Source organism: Onychostoma macrolepis, chromosome 21 (assembly GCF_012432095.1).
Source record: "Onychostoma macrolepis isolate SWU-2019 chromosome 21, ASM1243209v1, whole genome shotgun sequence".
Taxonomy (NCBI): Eukaryota; Metazoa; Chordata; class Actinopteri; order Cypriniformes; family Cyprinidae; genus Onychostoma; species Onychostoma macrolepis.
In genome coordinates this window covers 19,410,116-19,430,323 of record NC_081175.1, presented here as the reverse complement: position 1 = coordinate 19,430,323, position 20,208 = coordinate 19,410,116, and the positions used below count along the sequence as shown (strand labels likewise).

At 36.0% G+C, this 20,208-nt stretch overlaps 1 protein-coding gene and 1 long non-coding RNA gene across 3 annotated transcripts in view; one reads left to right on the top strand and one right to left on the bottom strand.

Annotated features, from left to right (window-relative positions):
- The window catches only part of LOC131528237 (uncharacterized), a 34,343-nt gene extending 33,391 nt beyond the window's left edge, over positions 1-952 (bottom strand). Inside the window, exon 1 of the long non-coding RNA XR_009267824.1 lies at positions 822-952. This is a non-coding gene — a long non-coding RNA (uncharacterized LOC131528237). The remainder of the gene's footprint in view (positions 1-821) is intronic.
- LOC131528234 (pyroglutamylated RF-amide peptide receptor) lies at positions 878-19,228 on the top strand. Of its 2 annotated transcripts, none has more exons than XM_058757240.1 (8): positions 878-963; positions 2,310-3,126; positions 5,954-6,112; positions 6,696-6,757; positions 7,697-7,929; positions 11,289-11,386; positions 15,985-16,847; positions 18,749-19,228. In XM_058757240.1, the coding sequence occupies exons 2-7, from the start codon at positions 2,796-2,798 to the stop codon at positions 16,464-16,466; spliced, it is 1,365 nt and encodes a 454-aa protein (XP_058613223.1). In that variant the 5' UTR covers positions 878-963; positions 2,310-2,795; the 3' UTR covers positions 16,467-16,847; positions 18,749-19,228. The 2 variants fall into 2 exon arrangements, with proteins under 2 accessions (XP_058613223.1, XP_058613224.1); XM_058757241.1 differs by having other exon boundaries at positions 902-963; positions 2,774-3,126.
- Positions 19,229-20,208: the final 980 nt, after the last annotated feature.

Below are 20,208 nucleotides of genomic sequence, written 5' to 3'. Positions count from 1 at the left end.
CATTCTAAAATGCTGATTTATTATCAATATTGGAAACAGTTGTGCTGCTTATTTTTACTTATTTATTTATTATTATTATTTTATTTTTTATTTTTTTTGGAACCAATGATACTTTTTTGGGGTTCATTGATAAATAAAAGAACAGCATTTTCTAACAATATCAATCTTTACTATCACTGTTTCTATCAATTTAGCAAAGCTTTGCTGAATGAAAACTAATTTCTTAAAAAAAAAAAAAAATCAAATAAATCAAATACTGACCTCAAGCTTTTCAACATAAAGTTTACAAAAGTTATATTTTAAATAAATGCTGTGCTTTTTAAAAACTTTTTATTAATCAAAGAATCCTGAAAAACGTATCACAGGTTTCCAACATTGATAATAAATCAGAATAGTATAAAATGTATTTTAAAGTATATTAAAAAATTGAGCAAATAAATGCAGGCTTGATGACCATAAGTGACTTCTTGCAAAAATATAAAATAGTAATGTATCCAAACTTTTGACCTGTATTTTTTATTTATTTATGTATTTACATTGCCCCTATTTTACATTTGAGACCCTGCCCCCTAGGAACTCTCTGCTAGTCCCTGCTAAATATTAAACATTTAATGTTATAATTGTAAAAAATAATTCTAACGTAAGTTTGTGACGGCTTTTTGATGTATGTTTCTTGTAACTGAAGCTATGTAGCAACACAATTACATAAATGTAATAATTGTAAATGACAGTACAATTGTTTCTCTTATGTCATCGATCTAAAATAGACAGACAGACAGACAGATAGACAGATAGATAGATAGATGAAGGAAAAGTATTACCAGATGAAGCGTCACAGCTCAGGGGAGTGTTTATGCTGTAGTCTACTGCTCTGTCACCTGATTATCCCTACAGTAGGCTAGTTGAATGTTGGACTGTCAGTTTTGTTGCTGTCTTGCAAGAGGAAAACATGACTGACTAAAGGTAAGAAAATAAATATACAGATAAAACGCGCTAGATGTGCTGAGGAGCAGAAGATGGCTTCCAAAGTGTATCAGAGAGTCGTTCAGTAAGAAGATGAAGGGAGAAGTTCAAAGTAGCGTCGGAGAAACTTTGAAGGAATAACGAGCCACCGGATCAGATCACAGCGCGGTGTTTTTGCTATTTGTGTGAAACATCTCTCTTTAAACAAAGAATGGGAACAGTTGCCATTATTTGTATGGTCTGATGAAAGAAAATGTATGGACTAGTCTATTTATTAGTTTACTTCATAAAATCATCTCGAGTCGCCTGTATAGATGCGAGAATGATTCGATTTCGTGTGTGTGTTTTTTAAATATTCGATGCAGGTATTGCTGTCGAATCTGTTGGTTTAGTGTTTTACTTGCAGTCGTAACCTTTGACAATAGCGCTTTTAAGTTAACATCAGATTAATGCTTTATTTATTTTTGTTTTTAATTGACGATTATATGGCAGTAAAAAAAAAATATGCAAACAATAATTTTCTCTCATGAAAATCCAATTTACTGTTTACAGTTAGGCTATATAATTACAGTATAATTTTAAGAGAATATATTAATATGGGGGAACGGTGCAAGACAAGGGGACGTCTCAAGAATGGTACCTTGGCAAACAAAGATCTGAGTCACACATATATAAGTTACACAAATGCGACCCTGGACGACAAAACCAGTCTTAAGTGTCAATTTTCCAAAATTGAGATTTATACATCATCTGGAAGCTGAATAAATAAGCTTTCCATTGATGTATGGTTTGTTAGGATCAGACAATATTTGGCAGAGATACAACTATTTGAAAATCTGGAATCTGAGGGTGCAAAACAAATCTAAATATTGAGAAAATCGCCTTTAAAGTTGTCCAAATGAATTCTTAGCAATGCATATTACTAATCAAAAATTAAGTTTTGATACATTTACGGTAAGAAATTTACAAAATATCTTCATGGAACATGATCTTTACATAATATCCTAATGATTTTTGGCATAAAAGAAAAATAGATAATTTTGACCCATACAATGTATTTTTGGCTATTGCTACAAATATACCCCAGCGACTTAAGACTGGTTTTGTGGTCCAGGGTCACAAATATGCATTTTTCTAAATTTTTTTCATTTAAATAAAAAAGTAAAAGTACTGAGTAAAAAGAGTACTCTAAGCTACAATTTCACTATCATCATTTTTTTTTCTTTAGATCTTGCTTATTTTGAGTAAACTATATATTGACAGATTTTACCCAAAAGTTTGGACTGTTTTCTCAGAACAAGGATATTCAAATCACCTGAACAGAACCATGTTTCTTCATTTGTCAGCATATTGGACACCTGGACTGTGAAGATAACTAAGGATTGTGCTATCAGACAATGCAATATTATGTATTAGCAAGAAGGAGCTGGAACAGCTAAAGGACATTCTACTGACATACTGAGATTGGACAGTGGGGGGTCATTATAATGCTGGTATCACGCAATTTTTGACTGAAGGTTTTTGTCAAGCTGAGCAGCCTGTCAATAAACACTACAGACTGTCCCAAGTGGCTTAAAAGCAATGCTTACAAAGCATGTCCTTAATAGGAATGAGATAAAGGCATGAATGTTTTCATCAACAACAAGGAACAACCAAGTAAAATGCCTGTAAGCCATCATTTACAAAGAGAGACAGATCAATACAGCACACATATCCATTTATTAATGTAAAATCAAAGAAATCGTGAAGATCAGACTCCACAGACTGTTCAAACTAAAGCATCAAGCATGTACTGGTGTTCTTCAAACAGATAACCCTAGAAGACGATCAGTATGAACCTGACTGCCCATCTTCTGGACCTCATGCTGAAGGCTTCCAACCTCTCTCGCTGGCAGTTCATCCAGGAATTCTCCATTCCTCCTCTGGTGGCTGTGCCCAGACTCCCTAGCGCCCTGCTTCCAGTTTTTGGTCTGCTCTACGTGCTCATCTTTGGGCTTGCAGTGGTGGGAAACGGGGCGGTGCTGGTTCTCTTATGTCGCAGGAAGGCTCTACAGTCTCCCAGCACCTTTTTCATTTGCTCTCTGGCACTTAGTGACCTCTTGATATCTATAGTATGTGTTCCTGCCACACTGCTGCAGCACTTCTTCACCAACTGGTTGGCAGGTAGGCTTAATTATGTTCACGCTTGACAGAAATGTTACTTTCTGTTGTTTTTATGTGACATAAGTGTCTGTATCCATTTAGACACCTGATTCCTTCCAAGGTATCCTGTTGCATATAGCTCAACTTCAACTCTATTATGTGACAGCTTTGGGAAAGAAAAGCTTTAAGGATATATAGTTCATGCATGATCAAAGAGACTGACGAATGAAACAGAGCACTTGACCTTCAGTGCATTCATCTCACAATTCAGTGCTCATAGACGGTATACTGTTGTTCAAAAGGTAAAGGTTTTCTGTGCTTTCACAAAACTACAATTCAACAACAGTTTGTACCACACTTCGGTAAATGTGCACAGATTAAAAAATGCAATTGTAACATGAATTCATGCCAGTGAATAAATCGTGTGCAAAACTGCACTTAGGCCTGAAACTGGATTTGGTCCGTCCATAATAATGCAGTATCTTGGACCTGTGTCTTTTGTGGCATCCTTCAAGCATAAAAATGTGCTGAGGTTTTTAAAAAGAAACTGTCTGGCATCCTAAAAGAACACCAGAATTAATTTATTTTCCATCTGTAAGAAAGGGAATCTGATGTTAATAATAATAATAATAATACACCCCACCATGAGAATCCTGTCATCATTTACTCACCCTCATGTTCTCCCAAACCTGTTTGAATTTTTTTCCTGTGAACAATGCCAGTGTTTTTTGAGTATACAATAGATGTCAAATTGTCCAGTGTTAGACCCCACTGTCTTTCATTGTCTGGACAAAAACAGCTGGAATACAGGTTTGAGCGTGAATAAATGATTTTTTTGGATGAACTGTCCCTTTAAGTGGATAAACGTCATAAGTTTTGTTTGGCCTTGGTTGTTTTTTCTTCAGCTGAAATCTTACTGATGGCTGATTAATATTCACAGCCATCCTACAAGTAGGCATCCTCTGTCTACAATGGAGCTGCCATTCTGATGTGATAAATATACAAGGCATAAGTACATAATTAAACAACTTGTCGTGATCAGACACAGACTCGCTGAGACCAGAAGGACACTGTTGTGTTTAAACATCTGCACGTAGCGTGTCAGTATTGCAATTATCTGTGTTTGTGTGGTATTGTTTTCTGACACCTTCGTTACATGCAACACTTAAATTAGAGCTCCAAGTACCTTCTGATTAGATAGAAGGTCACCATTGATTAAAATAAATCTTGCCCCCAGTGGAACCTGCAGTTGAATTGTAAATGAGCACTTTACCTGACCAGAAGTTCTTGGAATCCTATTAGTCGCAGCAACCCATTTTTCTACAATAACAATGTTTGTGTAAATAACATGCTTGTCTTTGCATGCTTGGGTTGTTGTAGAAGCAATGTTTAATTATTCTTTTCATGTTTTTTGAAAGTAGTCTTTTATGCTCACCAAAGCTGCATTCATTTGATCAAAAATATAGTAAAATAATTACAATTGAAATAACAATGAAATATTGTTACAATTAAAAAAAAAAAAAAAACTTTTCTATAATTTATTAATCTGTAATGCAATCTGTTTTCTGCAATGTACTTTATACCTGGGATGGCAAAATTGAATTTGCAGCAGGCATTATTCCAGTCTTCAGTGTCTTCAGAAATAATTATGTTATGCTGATTTGGTGCTGAGGGAGCATTTCTTTTTATCATCAATATTGAGAAGAAGAAAAAAACAGTTTAATATTGTTGCAGAAACTGTGAAATCCTTTTTTTCTAGGATTCTTTGATTAATAGAAAGTTAATAAGAAGAGCATTTATTTGAAAAGAAATTTGTATAAGTGTAAAATTTTAATTGACATTTTTGACTAATTTATTGCTGAATGAAAATATTTATTCAAAGAAATACTGATCCCAAGCTTTTATAGTCTAGAGTAATGGGATATAATGCAAAATATTTAAATGACATTTTGAAACATAAAATTGTATATTTCTAGTGTTTGATGCATCATGAAGCATACCATGGCCACTCAGTTCTGGTTATTTTATTTCATCAAAATATATGGCTACTGTTGAATGGCTGTCAATGTAAAAAAAAGATGCATTTGCAGCCAGATGGTGTAGTTATGACTTCTACCAGCAGGATCTAACTGGACCGTGTTAACCAGCCAAAATTGAATGCTTGACAAAGACCAGGGAAAAAAAAATCAAATATAACCTCAATTATCAGTAATAATACATCAAGCTATGTTTGCCTTTTTTTTTCGACTTTACAAATCAGGCATAGTTTGCATTGCCTATTCCGTTAGTATGCGTCACGTTGTGTTTTAGATTCTGTCGTTTCCAAGAATCAATGATGTTTCATCTGATGACACTGTATAATGAAGGACAGTCATGTCCAGCATGCAACAGGTGGATTATGCCAGTGTGCTTTTGGAATTATGTAGGATCAGTGAGCTGGAAAATAAGAATTAGTGGCCTACAGAAGACTCCTCAGAACTGCTGGGAGAAGATTGCTCCTTAAATCCATGGCAACACAAACCCAATCTGATCTCCTGTATTGTTATTATGTGGAACATTGTGTCAGAAAATGAAGCCTGTGGTCCTAATCCACCCCTCTGTCTTCATCATTGTTCATAAAGACCATACATTCACTGGCCACACATTTCCTTCTATTAGTTGGAAATTGCCCGGCAAGCCTCGTCAGTATACTACTACTTATATTGTTACATGTCAACACTTAAACCTATCTACTGTGTATATATGAAAACAGGTCAGGCAGTTTGTTATTCAATATTTTACACAGTCTTTCATCATTTGCCTGTTCTGTAATTCACTCATTGTGTCTCATTCATTTTTTAACCTACAGGTGATTTCCTGTGCAAGTTAATACCATTCCTACAAGTGACAGCCATCGCAACCAGCATGCTCACCATGACTTGTATTGCTGTAGAGCGTTTCCAGGGAATCCTTTATCCTTTGCATGTCCGGAACAGCTACTTTCTTTGTCATGCCTTCAAGATGCTGGGTGAGTTATGGAAAGAGAGATTATTAAATAACTGAATTTCTTAATTCACTTATATGATGTTACTTTACAGTAAGGAAATTAAAATATCAATTAAAATAGTATTTCAACTTTATAGTAAACTAAAAATATTTATTATATTTTTTCCCCACAAAAATATATGCAGGGTTTTTTCCACAGATTTTCTTACTGTTAAAAATGAGTCTCATCAAAAGAATAATGACAGAAATCAATCAAATAGTAATAATAATAATAATACACAATTCATGATTTATGATCAGTTTTTAGAAAGCAGAATGAAAATGAATGTCATCAAATACAGTGAATTTAGTTAGTTGACTCCTGAAAAAAAAATAAGAAATATTGTGTTTTTGCCTTATTTTACAGTGCCAATGTGGTTGGTTGCCCTGACAATCTTTCACAAAGATACTTTAAAGAATGTTTTGTATATATAATTATCGTGCCAACCACATTTGAACCCCACTGACTTACGGACAAAAAGTGACCATTTTCAAAATACCGTCTTTTGTGTTCTTTTGAAATTCTACAAAACTACAAATATTATGGCTTGTCCCTCATTTTACAGTGACCGTGTGGTTGGTTGCCCTGGCAATCGCGGCTCCCATGTGGTTTGTTCAGAAAGTGGAGGTAAACATGCAACCTTAAGAAAAAAATATTACATTCACATTCTGACATTTCCATAACAATCCCTATCCATTATACAGACCGCTATTTTTAGATTAAACAAGCAATTTAGAGATTGTTCACACTCTGGTGCAGGGACATATTATTTAGCAGACAAAACTCAAGTTATTAACAGTCAAAGATAAGGAACACAATGAAATAGGTCGTAAACATCAGTATTCAGCTCAGACACTAATATCAGCTAAATCTATCTGAAGAAAGTGCCCAAGTTTTCATTAAGTTTATGAAATGCTTTGTAATTATTAAACCAAAAGATTACATGAAAGAAATAGAAAAAAGCGGCTGATGGTTTAAATATAAGCAGAACATGTCTTGACTCTTTGACATGTAATCTTCATTCACTGCAGCTACCACCAGAGATAATAGATGCATCAACACTATTAGAATCAAATTAGATGTTGCTATGCTAGAGGAGACCATTGAGGGCTTCAAATGCAATGACCATTATGTATTCATTGAGATAATAATGCCTTCCACTTATCATGTTTGTGTTTTTGCTTTATGTTTATTGTCCTTGCATGTGCAATTTCACACATTTTTTCCTCACATTTTTTCCCTCACACATATTTTGTATGCATCACTTCAATCAAATGATCATTAATGTCACGCCGTTTCAGGCATTCAGCAGATAAACTTCATAAGAAGGACAAAAAGCTGTCTTTAACCATTAGCAATGCCTGTCAGTCAGTAAATCAGACCGTTATAATTCATTTCTGAATTAAAAAGCATCATCATGAGCAGCATTATACAATATTATTTGCTAAACAGATTCATTAGATTGAATATTTAGCTGCCTCTAGCATTCCCTCCATCTGTCTTTTTTTCCAAATAGAAAAGAATGAAGGATTCACATAATAAGTTGGCTCTTATTTAACTACCCAGGTGAAATATGACTTTCTGTTTGATGTCCACCACACCTGTTGTTTGGAAGTATGGCCAAGCCATAAGCAGAGGAGAGCTTACACTACCTGTCTGTCCGTTCTGGTGTTTCTGGCCCCCTTGACGACCATGGCCATCCTCTACTGGAAGATCATGCGGGAACTCTGGGGAAAGCACAAAGTACACGACGTCATGTTTCAAACACTCCCAGGATCTGAAATCAACAAGATTACCAGGCTAGTCTAATTGTTTATATCATTATTGTCTCAAAAATGAAATTATGCATTAAACAAAACATTAATATTAACTTAACGTCAACCAAAGTTACAATTACAGTAAGAGGCAAAATATATTAAAGGGACAATTCACCCAAAAATCCACCTGACTTTAAGGAGCTTGAGCATTTAAAGGGGTCGTGAACTGCGTTTGTTTTTTATTTTGTACTGTTCTCTGAGGTCCACTTATAATGTTATCATTTTTTTTTTTTACATCAAAAAACATCATAATTTAGAAGTAATGAGATGTTTTCTGTCCTGTTTTTAACCCCCCTCATCAGAACGCTCTGTTTGAATAGGCGTTGCAGATTGTAGACTCGGAAGTAAACACCCACTGCTGCTATGATTGGCTAACTGCGTACATTCATTCCTCATAGATGGATGTTGCTGTGATTTAGGTTTAAAATGCATAAATAACTCAATAAATATAAAAAGATCTGTAAGAAGATACAAAGCAATAGTGAGCACGTAATGAAAACAGTTACTCACACTTGTGTTGCGACATTACTGTCAGATCCAATATAGTCGGCACAGCATCGTCTTTTTAAAAATCCTGTGTCGAATTGTGCCTTTTTTGTAAAGACAAGCAGTAATGTCGATCTTCTTCTGCGGAGGCGGTGCTTATCCATACTATTACTTCATAGAGTAGAACATGTCAAAAGCTGTCGTTTTGGCAGACTGCCTTCAATATAAGCTGTTTTTATTCTAATGACAAAGTTTTGAGTTCTGAAACGTACAGGATGTTTTTATAGTACAATGACAAGATCAAGGGAATTTTGGTTTCTCAGTTCATGAGCCCTTTAAAGTAGCAGACAGCAAAACTGCGGCACACACTTATAATGAACAAAATGTTATTGTGCACTGGCGCATTAATATAGTTATCAGTTTTGGTGTTAAACAATAAAATTATGTCAAAAATAAGTTCTCAATACTAACTTCTTATTTATTGGACTGTAGTATAAAAGCAATTACTTTTTTACTTTTTCTTTTGAATATATTAAAGAATGTTTTGTCCCTTTTTGTCCACATAATGCGCAAAACAAAATTGGACTCCACTGACTTTCATTGTGTGGACAAAGTACACTGTGGGTTTTATTTTATTTTTTTATTTTTTTGTGCTCCACAGAAGAAAAAGTCAGGTTTGGATTGAAGGAATGGATTGCAGATCTACAATGGCCCTCATAATAATGTTAATTCTAATATTTCTAGAATAAAAATTGATCAAAGTTACAGTAGAAAATAAGTTGAATATGGCTTTAGTCTGCCTTTTTACTCTCTAAGAAGCTCATCTCATTGTGTGTGTGTGTAGTTAACCATATTTGATAATATTCAGGGCAGAGCCCGGCAACCTTGAAGTACAGATAAGTGTTCTCTGCGTGTGTGTGTGTGTTAATCTTTGCAGCTAAATGCAGAGAGAGAGCTCTAAGAGGAAAGTCATTTGCCGTCCCCCTGATGTCCAGGGTAACAGATATACGTCTGTGGAGAGACCTATTGCGTCTGACCTCTGATCAATTGACACCAAATATAATCACTAGAAGATATGCTTCGAGTTTTACGTCCATGTGTGGAAATTTTCTAAGTTTATCTACCAACCAGAATCTTGCTTACCTATGTATTGACGTAATTAGTGACCTATGTTAGAGTATAACTGTTGGCGTCTAGAACATGTACGCAGAGCGGCCTACGAACTCGATTGCGAGTCATGAAGCTGACTTCTGATGAAACTGCGAACTATCTTCAGTAAATTTTCTTCATTTTTGATCGAATCTCTTGACTTCTGTTCTTCATTCAACACACCTGGTCCGAGGGTCTTTACTGTAAATTCCCCTACAGGATCGACATAAGGGTGAGAAACTAATGAAGAATTAAATTTTTTTAAACATTTTTGTCGGCACCGATAGCCTTGTGGGCAGTGTGTTGACATATAGCGCCTTTGTGCTTCAGGCGTCTCGTGTTCGAGTCCTGGCTCGTGGACCTTTCCCGATCCTGTCCCCTCTCTCTCTCGCCAACTTCGTGGAACTATTGTCCTACTGCAGAAACGCCAAAAGAATTTAAATTTTAGGTGAACTATCCTATTAAGTAAAATGATGTAGTATACAAATAATGTTGTATACAAGTAGGCTATATGACTCAATGTTATAGTGGCTCAGTAGTGCACAACACAACGAATTCTCCACGACACAATGCATGACTAATTTTGTTGTGTTGTGCTAATTTCGCTGTTTTGTGGCTTGTTTCCATTTTGTTGTGCTAATTTCATTGTATTGCGGCTTGTTTCCTTTTGTTGTGCTAATTTCATTGCGTTGCGGCTTGTTTCCATTGTGTTGTGGGGCCACTGTAATCTGTACATCAAAAACAGATAGATCACACAATAAAAATTCTGTCATCATTTACTCACCCTCATGACATTCCAAACCTGGACAACTTCTGTGCAACACCAAAGACATTGGCTTCCATTTTGTAAAGAGAACAACTGAGACATTTCTCAAAATATTTTCATTTATGTTCCACAGTATAGAGCCATAAACATTTGTTATGATTTACGGGTGAATTAATGATTACGGAAAATTAATTTTTGGGCAAAATGATCCCTCTAAGGATTATTTTTTAAAGGTTTTGCAATGTAAGCATCATTGCAAACACTTATGAAGGTTAACCACGGTTTCACTACAAATAAAACCAAAAAACCATGGTTACTATAGTAGAGTTCAATCATGGTAACCACAAATTAACCATGGTTTTGCTACACTAACCATAGTTTAACCATGGTATTTGTAGTAAAACTGTGGTTATACAAATGGTAATCAATACACCAAAAAAAAAAAAAAAACACGGTTACTACACTTTTCCTAAAACCATGTTTAATTTCCCTAAGGGAAGTATGTAAATAAATACATTCATATGGTACAAAATTCTAGGCCGAGGTTAGAATGCAACATTCAGTTTTATACAATATCTAACAGGGTGTCCTTGCTCCATCTCTATTCACCAAGGAGCCAGAAAAAGGTTGATGACCCCTGGGATAATTGCACAGCATGGATAGCCATGTGATGAGAATCCTTATGATTTTGATTTTGATATGATTTTTGATTTTGATATGATTTTTTTTTTGTCCATATAATTCAGCGAATTATTCAACTGCTTTTGAAAGGTCTATTTAGCAGATGCTTTGATTGCCATTATTGCATAACGTCTGCATTTTTGCTCTCGGATCACATAGTCTTGGTAGACTGGTACAAATGAAATGGTATTTGATTGACACACCTGTATTGTGCTGTTATTGACATGCCTGTAACAATACAAATGCCTTCCATTCTCAGGAGGAAGAAGCGTGCGGTAAGAATGATGGCCACCGTGGTGCTGCTCTTTGCCGCCTGCTGGGCGCCTTTCCATCTGGTCTCCCTCCTGCTTGACTACGGTACCACAAAACTCCTTGTGCTCTTCCCTCTTGCTCACTGTTGTCAATCTCCCTTTTTTTTTCTTCCCCTCACAAGAAATGAAAAAAAAAAAAACCTTTTACACGTGTCTGTCAGCCAACTGCTGTCCTTCCTATTAGAGTATAGTAAACACATTTTCACCTGAGATTCTCACCTTCTTTTCCACTTTCCTCCTCCTCAACCTTTCATAGAGGTCAACACCTCATTCCTGTGAACCTTCAACATGCAATCGTTTGTTTTATTATTCCTCTCACAGTTATCACTATGGCAACTATTGTGAGTTTGGTGTAGAACTATAGTCTTTATACACATATTGTGTGATATCATCAAAAACCATTAATACAGGTGTAACATTTATGTGCATGAAATGCATAATTATTTATAATTAATAATTTATAATTCATAAACATCCTTAATTAATAGAATTTATGCAACAACAAAAAATAAAATTAATACCAAATGTGACCCTGGACCACAAAACCAGTCTTAAGTGTAAATTTTTCGAAATTGAGATTTGTACATTATTTGAAAGCTGAATAAATAAGCTTTTCACTGATGTGTGGTTTGTTAGGACAATATTTGGCCGAGATACAACTATTTGAAAATCTGCAATCTGAGGGTGCAAAAAAATCTAAATATTGAGAAAAATCACCTTTAAAGTTATCCAAATGAATTCTTAGCAATGCATATTACTAATCAAAAACGACGTTTTGATATATTTACAGTAGTAAATTTACAAAATATCTTCATGGAACATGATCTTTACATAATATACTAATGATTTTTGGCATAAAAGAAAAATCTATAATGTTGACCCAAACAGTGTATTTTTGGCTATTGCTACAAGTATACCCCAGCGACTTAAGACTGGTTTTGTGCTCCAGGGTCACAAATATACTTCCAATATCCGAGATCCAAGATGGCGCTGCTCATGGCAGCCTCTGTGGCGTCGTCCGCAGTTGTTTTTATGTTTTTGTTAGTTTGTCCTGTCTTTAGTTATATCCCTAAAAAAAACAGTTTAACCAGAGACAAATTGCTGGACATTCGGCAGTACACACCACCCGATATTTCACCGATTTTCGATTATTCGGATGTTTTGCTGGACATCTTAGTCGGCGGAGCAGCGGCGCTGTTCAGACGCGAGTTTCGGACAGCACTGCCTAGCATCCATCTGGCGAATCTCTGCTCTCTACCCAACAAAACGGACAAACTCCCTGAAGGACATTACTGGACCCTTACTGGATCCTCTTCAGTTTGCCTACAGAGCAAACAGGTTTGTGGACGATGCAGTCAACATGAGACTGCATTATGTTCTGCAACATCTAGACAGACCAGGGACTTATGTGAGGATCCTGTTTGTGGACTTCAGCTCGACCTTTAACACTACCATTCCAAACCTCCTCCTGCCCAAATGATGATCGTGGACTTCAGGAGAAACCCCCCTGCTCTCCTCCCACTCACCATCATGAACAGCACTGTGGCTGCAGTGGAGTCATTCAGATACCTGGGCACCACAATCTCCCAGGACCTAAAGTGGGACAATCACATTGAGTCCATTGTGAAAAAGGCCCAGCAGAGGTTGTACTTCCTTCGCCAGCTGAGGAAGTTCAACCTGCCACAGGAGCTGCTGAAACAGTTCTACTCCGCAATCATTGAATCCATCCTCTGCAATTCTATAACTGTCTGGTTCAGCTCAGCTACCAAATCTGACCTCAGAAGACTAAAGAGCCTCTGCCTGTAACAGAGGGTAGTCCGGACTGCTGAGCGAATCATTGGTACACCCAGTCTCCAAGAACTGTACTCATCCAGAGTGAGCAAAAGGGCTAAGAAAATCACTCTGGACCCCTCACATCCAGCACACTCCCTCTTTGAACTGTTGCCGTCTGGTCAACGCTACAGAGCACTGAGCACCAGAACGACCAGGCACAGGAACAGTTTCTTCCCTCAGGCAATCCATCTCATGAACACCTGACAATAATTGTGGAGCACACAATATTTATACACTTATTTATCTAACACACATACTTATTCTACATTTCAATTTGCACATAATACTGTACATACAACTGTCTATTGCTGTACATACAATTGTCAATTTGTATATTTTTATTCCTTATTTACTCTATTTTTTAATTCTTCTTTTTATTATCTGTGTTTTTGTTCTGTCACTGTCATTCTGTTGCACTGTGGAGCTTCTGTCACGAAAACAAATTCCTCGTATGTATAAACATACCTGGCAATAAAAGCTCATTTTGATTCTGATTCTGATTCATAACCAAGTGGAGAATATCAGAACTCTGTGAAATGCTTATGATTAGGAAAATTCACAGCAAATCAAAGAAGTCATCTAATTTATTTATATATCTCTGACCCAACCTTTCTGACCTATAGGAGCTATTTAGTTCCACTTAAGAGCAAGACTGTTTCCCTTTCTATTTTTCAGCACATTTTTCCATCTGCACTTACTCAAGGTTTCAGTCTTTTTATACACATTTTAATACACTGATGTATAATAATATTTATTTTTCTGTGCCCAGTATTCCGTCCACTTCATTGTCATGTGCACAACACGCAGTACGTTTCTTCTGTTCTTTCCATGGTTCACGTGCTTCTCAGCTGCAACAAACACCTTTCAGAAGACAGCATAACCAATTCTTCTATTTCCAGTGAAATGACATCCAAAAGCAGACACACTGCAGCCTTTCTGGTTTGGAAATGAAGGTTTAATGGAAACAATGAAAAAGCACATGTGACACTAGCATGCTTGCATCCCAGAGACTCACTTTCTACAGTGTATACTGTTCAGCTAATCTTGACATTGACAGATAAGTTCATCCTTTTTAGTTTTCTCCTTTTTCTTTTAAAAGGGTCATTCTTCAGTTGGTGTGGCAAATGAGAGGCAGAATTTGTAGAAATGCTTGTTTGATTTTTACTAATAAAATGTATTGCTATGCATTTAAAATGTTATATCCATTAAAATAGAAGCTTGAGAACATTTTGATTTTTAAATAATTTCAATTAAACACTGGTGACACAGCCACTTATGTCTTATATCTTTTTTTTTTTTTTTTAATTTGGATATACATAAAAAAAGACAGCAAAAATGGTCTGCGGTACCTTTATAGTCTTTATTCTAAAAGATTAAAACACTTTATAGTCTAAAAACATGATATTATTAGATTAAATGGCTCTGAAGGAAAGAAATTTCAGATACATTTTGAGGCAACACCACAAATGTAGTATAACACCACAGACTTCATATTGCAAGTTACTATAGAGTTTGTGGTGTTACCAGGAAAGATAGTAAAATCACCACAGACAAATCAGCCTAAATCCAGAGGCTGCCATCATGATGATTTCAAGATCAGGGGACAATTTGGAAGTATTAATAAGTATGTATTTATCAAAATGTTGATTAAAAAATGTCAGTTATCAACATAACACCACAGACACTAATAAAGTGCGACACATGTAGTTGTCAGAAATCTAGCTAACTTTAAGAAAATTAATAAGAAAGAATGTACTCCCCATGCACCCCTCAGATCAACCTTTACACACAGAAGGTAGCCCAAATAGAATTCCCCCTTTTAATGAAATAAAATCTATATTCACAATATAACCACTTTATTTGTGTTAAAAATGTTATATTGTTGCAATTACATTCCATGATACCTCTCTAAGGTATGGCGGGAACATGCATGTTTTGTTATAAATTCAATCTATCAAACTCAATTAAATATGTATTTTAAAACAAAAATGTTACTATTAACGGTGCACAAATTGTGTTTACCCTACAGAATACAAACATGCAAACATTTTATGATTTATTGGTATTTAAAGTTTATTTCAACTGTGGTAAAGTAGAGGGACACCACTTGCCACCACAAATGAAGAATGACCCAAAAAGCTATTTAGTGATAAATGAAAGCACATAGGAAGTAAACAAGTGACTTCTTTGTGAGTGAGTGATTGAATCACCGATTTGTTCAAAACCACAGATGAAGCAAGTCATTGAATGAGTCATTCAACCGATTTGTTCAAAACATTCAAGAACAAAACACTACTATTTTTTTTCAGAGACACATTGGTTCTGCTGTGGCTTCATTTGGAACTGTTTGCATTGATGGAGCAAAAATATAGAACATAAAATGCTGCTTACATCAAGGACAATAACTATACCTATAAAGTTTTAATAATCGTTATAATTCTATAAGAATAGGAAAGTTCACAATGAGGAAGGATACTGTTGGAATGACTTTAGAATGATTTTTTTCCAGCTGATGAATGATAAAAAAATTGCCAGCCAATCAGAATTCAGCTTGACCAGTTAAGGTGCCAGAGGAAGTAACTGCAGTACGTTGTTATAATAAACAGAATGATATTTTGCATTAGTATGGATTCTAATATAGCTAATATATATCTAGACCTGGCATTCTTTAGTCCATTACCCTACATCTTGTGTTTTTAACACAAAAACTAGCCCTTAAAAGTCAATCCTGAAGCATTTTATGAATGTTTTTTTTCTTGATTTGTAGAGAAATTTCCTTTTATAACTTGCATGTCTGTTCTCTGAACACAGGTCAGCTGGACCTTGATCTTGACTCCGAGTTTCTCCTAGTCAGCGTGGTTCAGATCCTGGGATTCAGCAACTCTGTGTGTAACCCGCTGGTTTATGCTGCCCTCAACACCACCTTCAAAAGGGACCTGCTGGCTCTGCTCACTCGAGGATGCTCTGGTGCAAGAGGTTGCTGCTGTAGCTCGTGCTCCTGTTGGTCCTGGAGGAGTCACAAACGAGTGGGCATCTCAGCAGTGGAATCAGTGGAACCCAGACGAGGCCTGGAGACAACATGCAGACAGGGAGGGATCAGATCATGGAGCAAACCAGCATGGGAGGCTGAACCAAAAAGGCCTACATCTAACATGTTTCCCACCATAAACCTTCTCAGCGCCATCAGACCCAAAAAGACCTCCAGTACCATGATACTAAGTGTTATCGACCCTCCACACACAGACAGCACGTCTGGATCTGACCGCCCTCTCACAGGCATACTGGGCGAGTGAATGTCAACAGAATGAGATTGTAGTGATAGCTTAAACTCGTAGACTTAATGACTTAGAAGACAAGAATCCTTCAGGAGCTTTAAACAATCTCAAATATAGCCACGGTTTTTAGTTTTTGCTAATGACGTAGATTCAACAACCTGCAGGCAGCAGTTTTCAGAGCTTTGAAGGATGTTTTTGTTTTTGGAGCTCAGTTAATATCTCGACGATAAGGATGGGAGCGAGTCACCAATGACAGAAACTGAGATGGTTTTGAGGTGCTTTCGGTCTTTGAGCTTCTAAAAAAAACACATATGAACAAGACCAGCTACAGGACATCATTAGTTTTAGTTCGGCTCTGAGAAAGACCAAAGACCATGTGTGCACCCTTCCTAGACTGTGGTAAATATTTTCTAGCTGTATTATATTATTTGTGGAATAATGTGTTCATTATTTAATTAGAATTTCTGTGTGAAATCTGCCTTTACACGAAAAATCATGATTCACCAATAAATTTCGTATTAAAATTGTGTAAATTCCGAAAAAATGTAGGAACAACTAAAACCACACATGCGCAAAAATTACGTACTCTGGGTAGCGTTATAAATAAGTTAAGATTACATCTTAGATAATTTATCTTAAATGTATAAAAAGGGTAAGAAAAGGTGTTCTAGCTGGAGCTGCGATGTTCCTCTGCATAAAAACGCATATATGTGTCTGGCTAATGAGAGGTCTGTATAATACATGATTATTGTGTTTGAAGTGGATTTAAAGATGGCAGACTTGATCTGCGTTGCTCGCGGGTCTTGCTTGCTGCGCGTGCTCTCAAAGCAAGAATGTGGTTTTAGATCGTGTCACATGTGACGAGAGTTGTGCGGAAAGTCCTTATATGGAGCTGATTTGGGTGTGTTTTGTGTAGATTATTAATTTAAGGCACACGGTCGCTAATTTAGAGCACTCCAAATTTATTAAAATAGAACAAAGTACAAATTCATATACGTACACACCTTCTCCTGTACGTATAAATAGGCAAGTATTAGTGAATGAGACCCAGTTTCTTTTAATTGTTTGCATATTTTTCTATTGCAATACACATAAAAAGTAGTCTAGATGCTTTCATCACTGTATATCTTTGTTACAGTGACTTTGTAAAAATTGCTTTTTGATGCTTCATATTAAAAGTCTTAATATGTCACTGCATACCATTCTCTTTTATGAAACACTAAAGTTTTCTTTATCTCAGTATGTGGCACTGAATTTCATGTTGTCAGTTAATTTCAGAGTAAATAGGCAAGTATTAGTGAATGAGACCCAGTTTCTTTTAATGCCAGTTTGTGGAGAGCAGCATTAAAGGATTACTCCACCCCAAAATGAAAATTTTGTCATTAATCTCTTACCCCCATGTCGTTCCAAATCCGTAAAAGCTTTGTTTGTCTTCGGAACACAATTTAAGATATCCTGGATGAAAACCGGGAGGCTTGTGACTGTCCCATAGACTGCCAAACAATTAACACTGTCAAAGCCCAGAAAAGTATGAAAAACATTGTCAAAATAGTCCATCTGCCATCAGGTGGTTCAACCGTAATTTCATGAAGCTACGAGAATACTTTTTGTAAGCAAAGAAAACAACAATTTATTCAACAATTCGTCTCCTCTGCGTCAGTGTAGCGCCATTTTGGAGAGTATCTGCTGGACGCAAACTGTGTATGCTGTTCTGTGTCAGCCTCACCATCCGTGTGGTGCGGCTGACACAGAACAGCATACACAGTTTGCGTCCAGCAGATACTCTCCAAAATGGCGCTACACTGACGCAGAGGAGACGATTTGTTGAATAAAGTCGTTATTTTTGTTTTCTTTGCGTACAAAAAGTATTTTCGTAACTTTGTAAAATTACGGTTGAACCATTGATGGCAGATGGGCTATTTTGACGATTTCTTTCATGCTTTGGCCTTGACAGTGAAAATTGTTTGGCAGTCAATGGGACAGTCACAAGCCTCCCTGTTTTCATCCAAAATATCTTAAATTGTGTTCCGAAGACAAACAAAGCTTTTACAGGTTTGGAACGACATGGGGGTAAGTGATTAATGACAAAATTTTCATTTTGGGGTGGAATAACCCTTTAATGCTGCTCTCCACAAACTGGCATTAAAAGAAACTGGGTCTCATTCACTAATAATTGCGTATTTATACGTACAGGAGAAGGTGTGTACGTATATGAATTTGTATTTTGTTCTATTTTGGGGTGGAGTAACCCTTAGATTATTTGATGATTATTTGGCTGTGCTTTTATGTCTCATATTCAGGAGCGTGTGCAGCCTCTTGCCTCAGGGAATGTGGATTCTGTCTCCATGGATGGGCCCAAAGCCTACCGGATGTTCTTAGAGTCAGCAGGAGCCTGCAGAGACGTTTGGAGATGTCCAGCTGAGTGCGGACAACACACTCTCCATAAAGCCTGACAACTCGGATTTATATCATGACAACTGTAGAGTTTGCTACAGGCAAAATTTCACTATTCAGACAACCTGGAGATAGAGATTACATACAGACTGGTTGGCAGAACACACACACATTTGGCACTTTGATACCTCAGCTCATCATACTATCTGCATCTTTACAATGGTTGTTATTGTTTAATTGAAATATCTTATTTTAAAAGATTGTTTGCATATTTTTCTATTGCAATACACATAAAAAGTAGTCTAGATGCTTTCATCACTGTATATCTTTGTTACAGTGACTTTGTAAAAATTGCTTTTTGATGCTTCATATTAAAAGTCTTAATATGTCACTGCATACCATTCTCTTTTATGAAACACTAAAGTTTTCTTTATCTCAGTATGTGGCACTGAATTTCATGTTGTCAGTTAATTTCAGAGTAAAGTCTTTAGTATTAGGCTATAAAATATAAAATAAATGAATAATGTTTTTTTAAAAAGATTTAAAGATTCAAGTTGATTGCAAAATTATTTAGGAATTTAGGTTAAATAGTGGTTGTAAGCACCACTATTTATAAAAATGAAAAAAAAATGCTTATATACTGTTAAATATATTATAAAGTATTAAAAATACAATAATAAACAATTACATTATCAATAAATAACAACAAATCAATACACTCTAAAAATAGCACTAAAAGTGGTTCTTTGGCTCGTAATCATAGGGGAACCACACTTATAGCTTTAAAGATGGTGATATATAGCACCTTAACCACCCCAAATAACCGCTGAAGAACCAATTTTATAATATAATTAATATTTAAAATACACCATATCTTATAACATAAATTGAGAATTTTTTTATATATACACATACATATATGTGTGTGTGTGTGTGTGCGTTTTTGTGACAAATGAGGACATAAATTTGTATAATGACAAGGGTATGACAGGTATTACAAGGAAAGGTGACTTTTCAGGACATTACCCCATGTCCCCACTATTCAAAACGCTTATAAATCACACAGAATGGAGTGTATTGAAAATCTGAAATAGCACAAAGTTTCCTGTAAGGGGTAGGATCAGGTGTAGGGCAATAGCACACACAGTTCGTACAGTATAAAAACCATTACGCCTATGGGATGGCCCCACTTTTCACAAAAACAAACGTGTGTGTGTATGTATGTAAATTTTTCACTCTGTGTTATATTGCAGCCATTTGCTAAAATCATTTAAGTTCATTTTTTCCTCATTAATGTACACACAGCACCCCATATTGACAGAAAAACACAGAATTGTTGACATTTTGCAGATTTATTAAAAAAGAA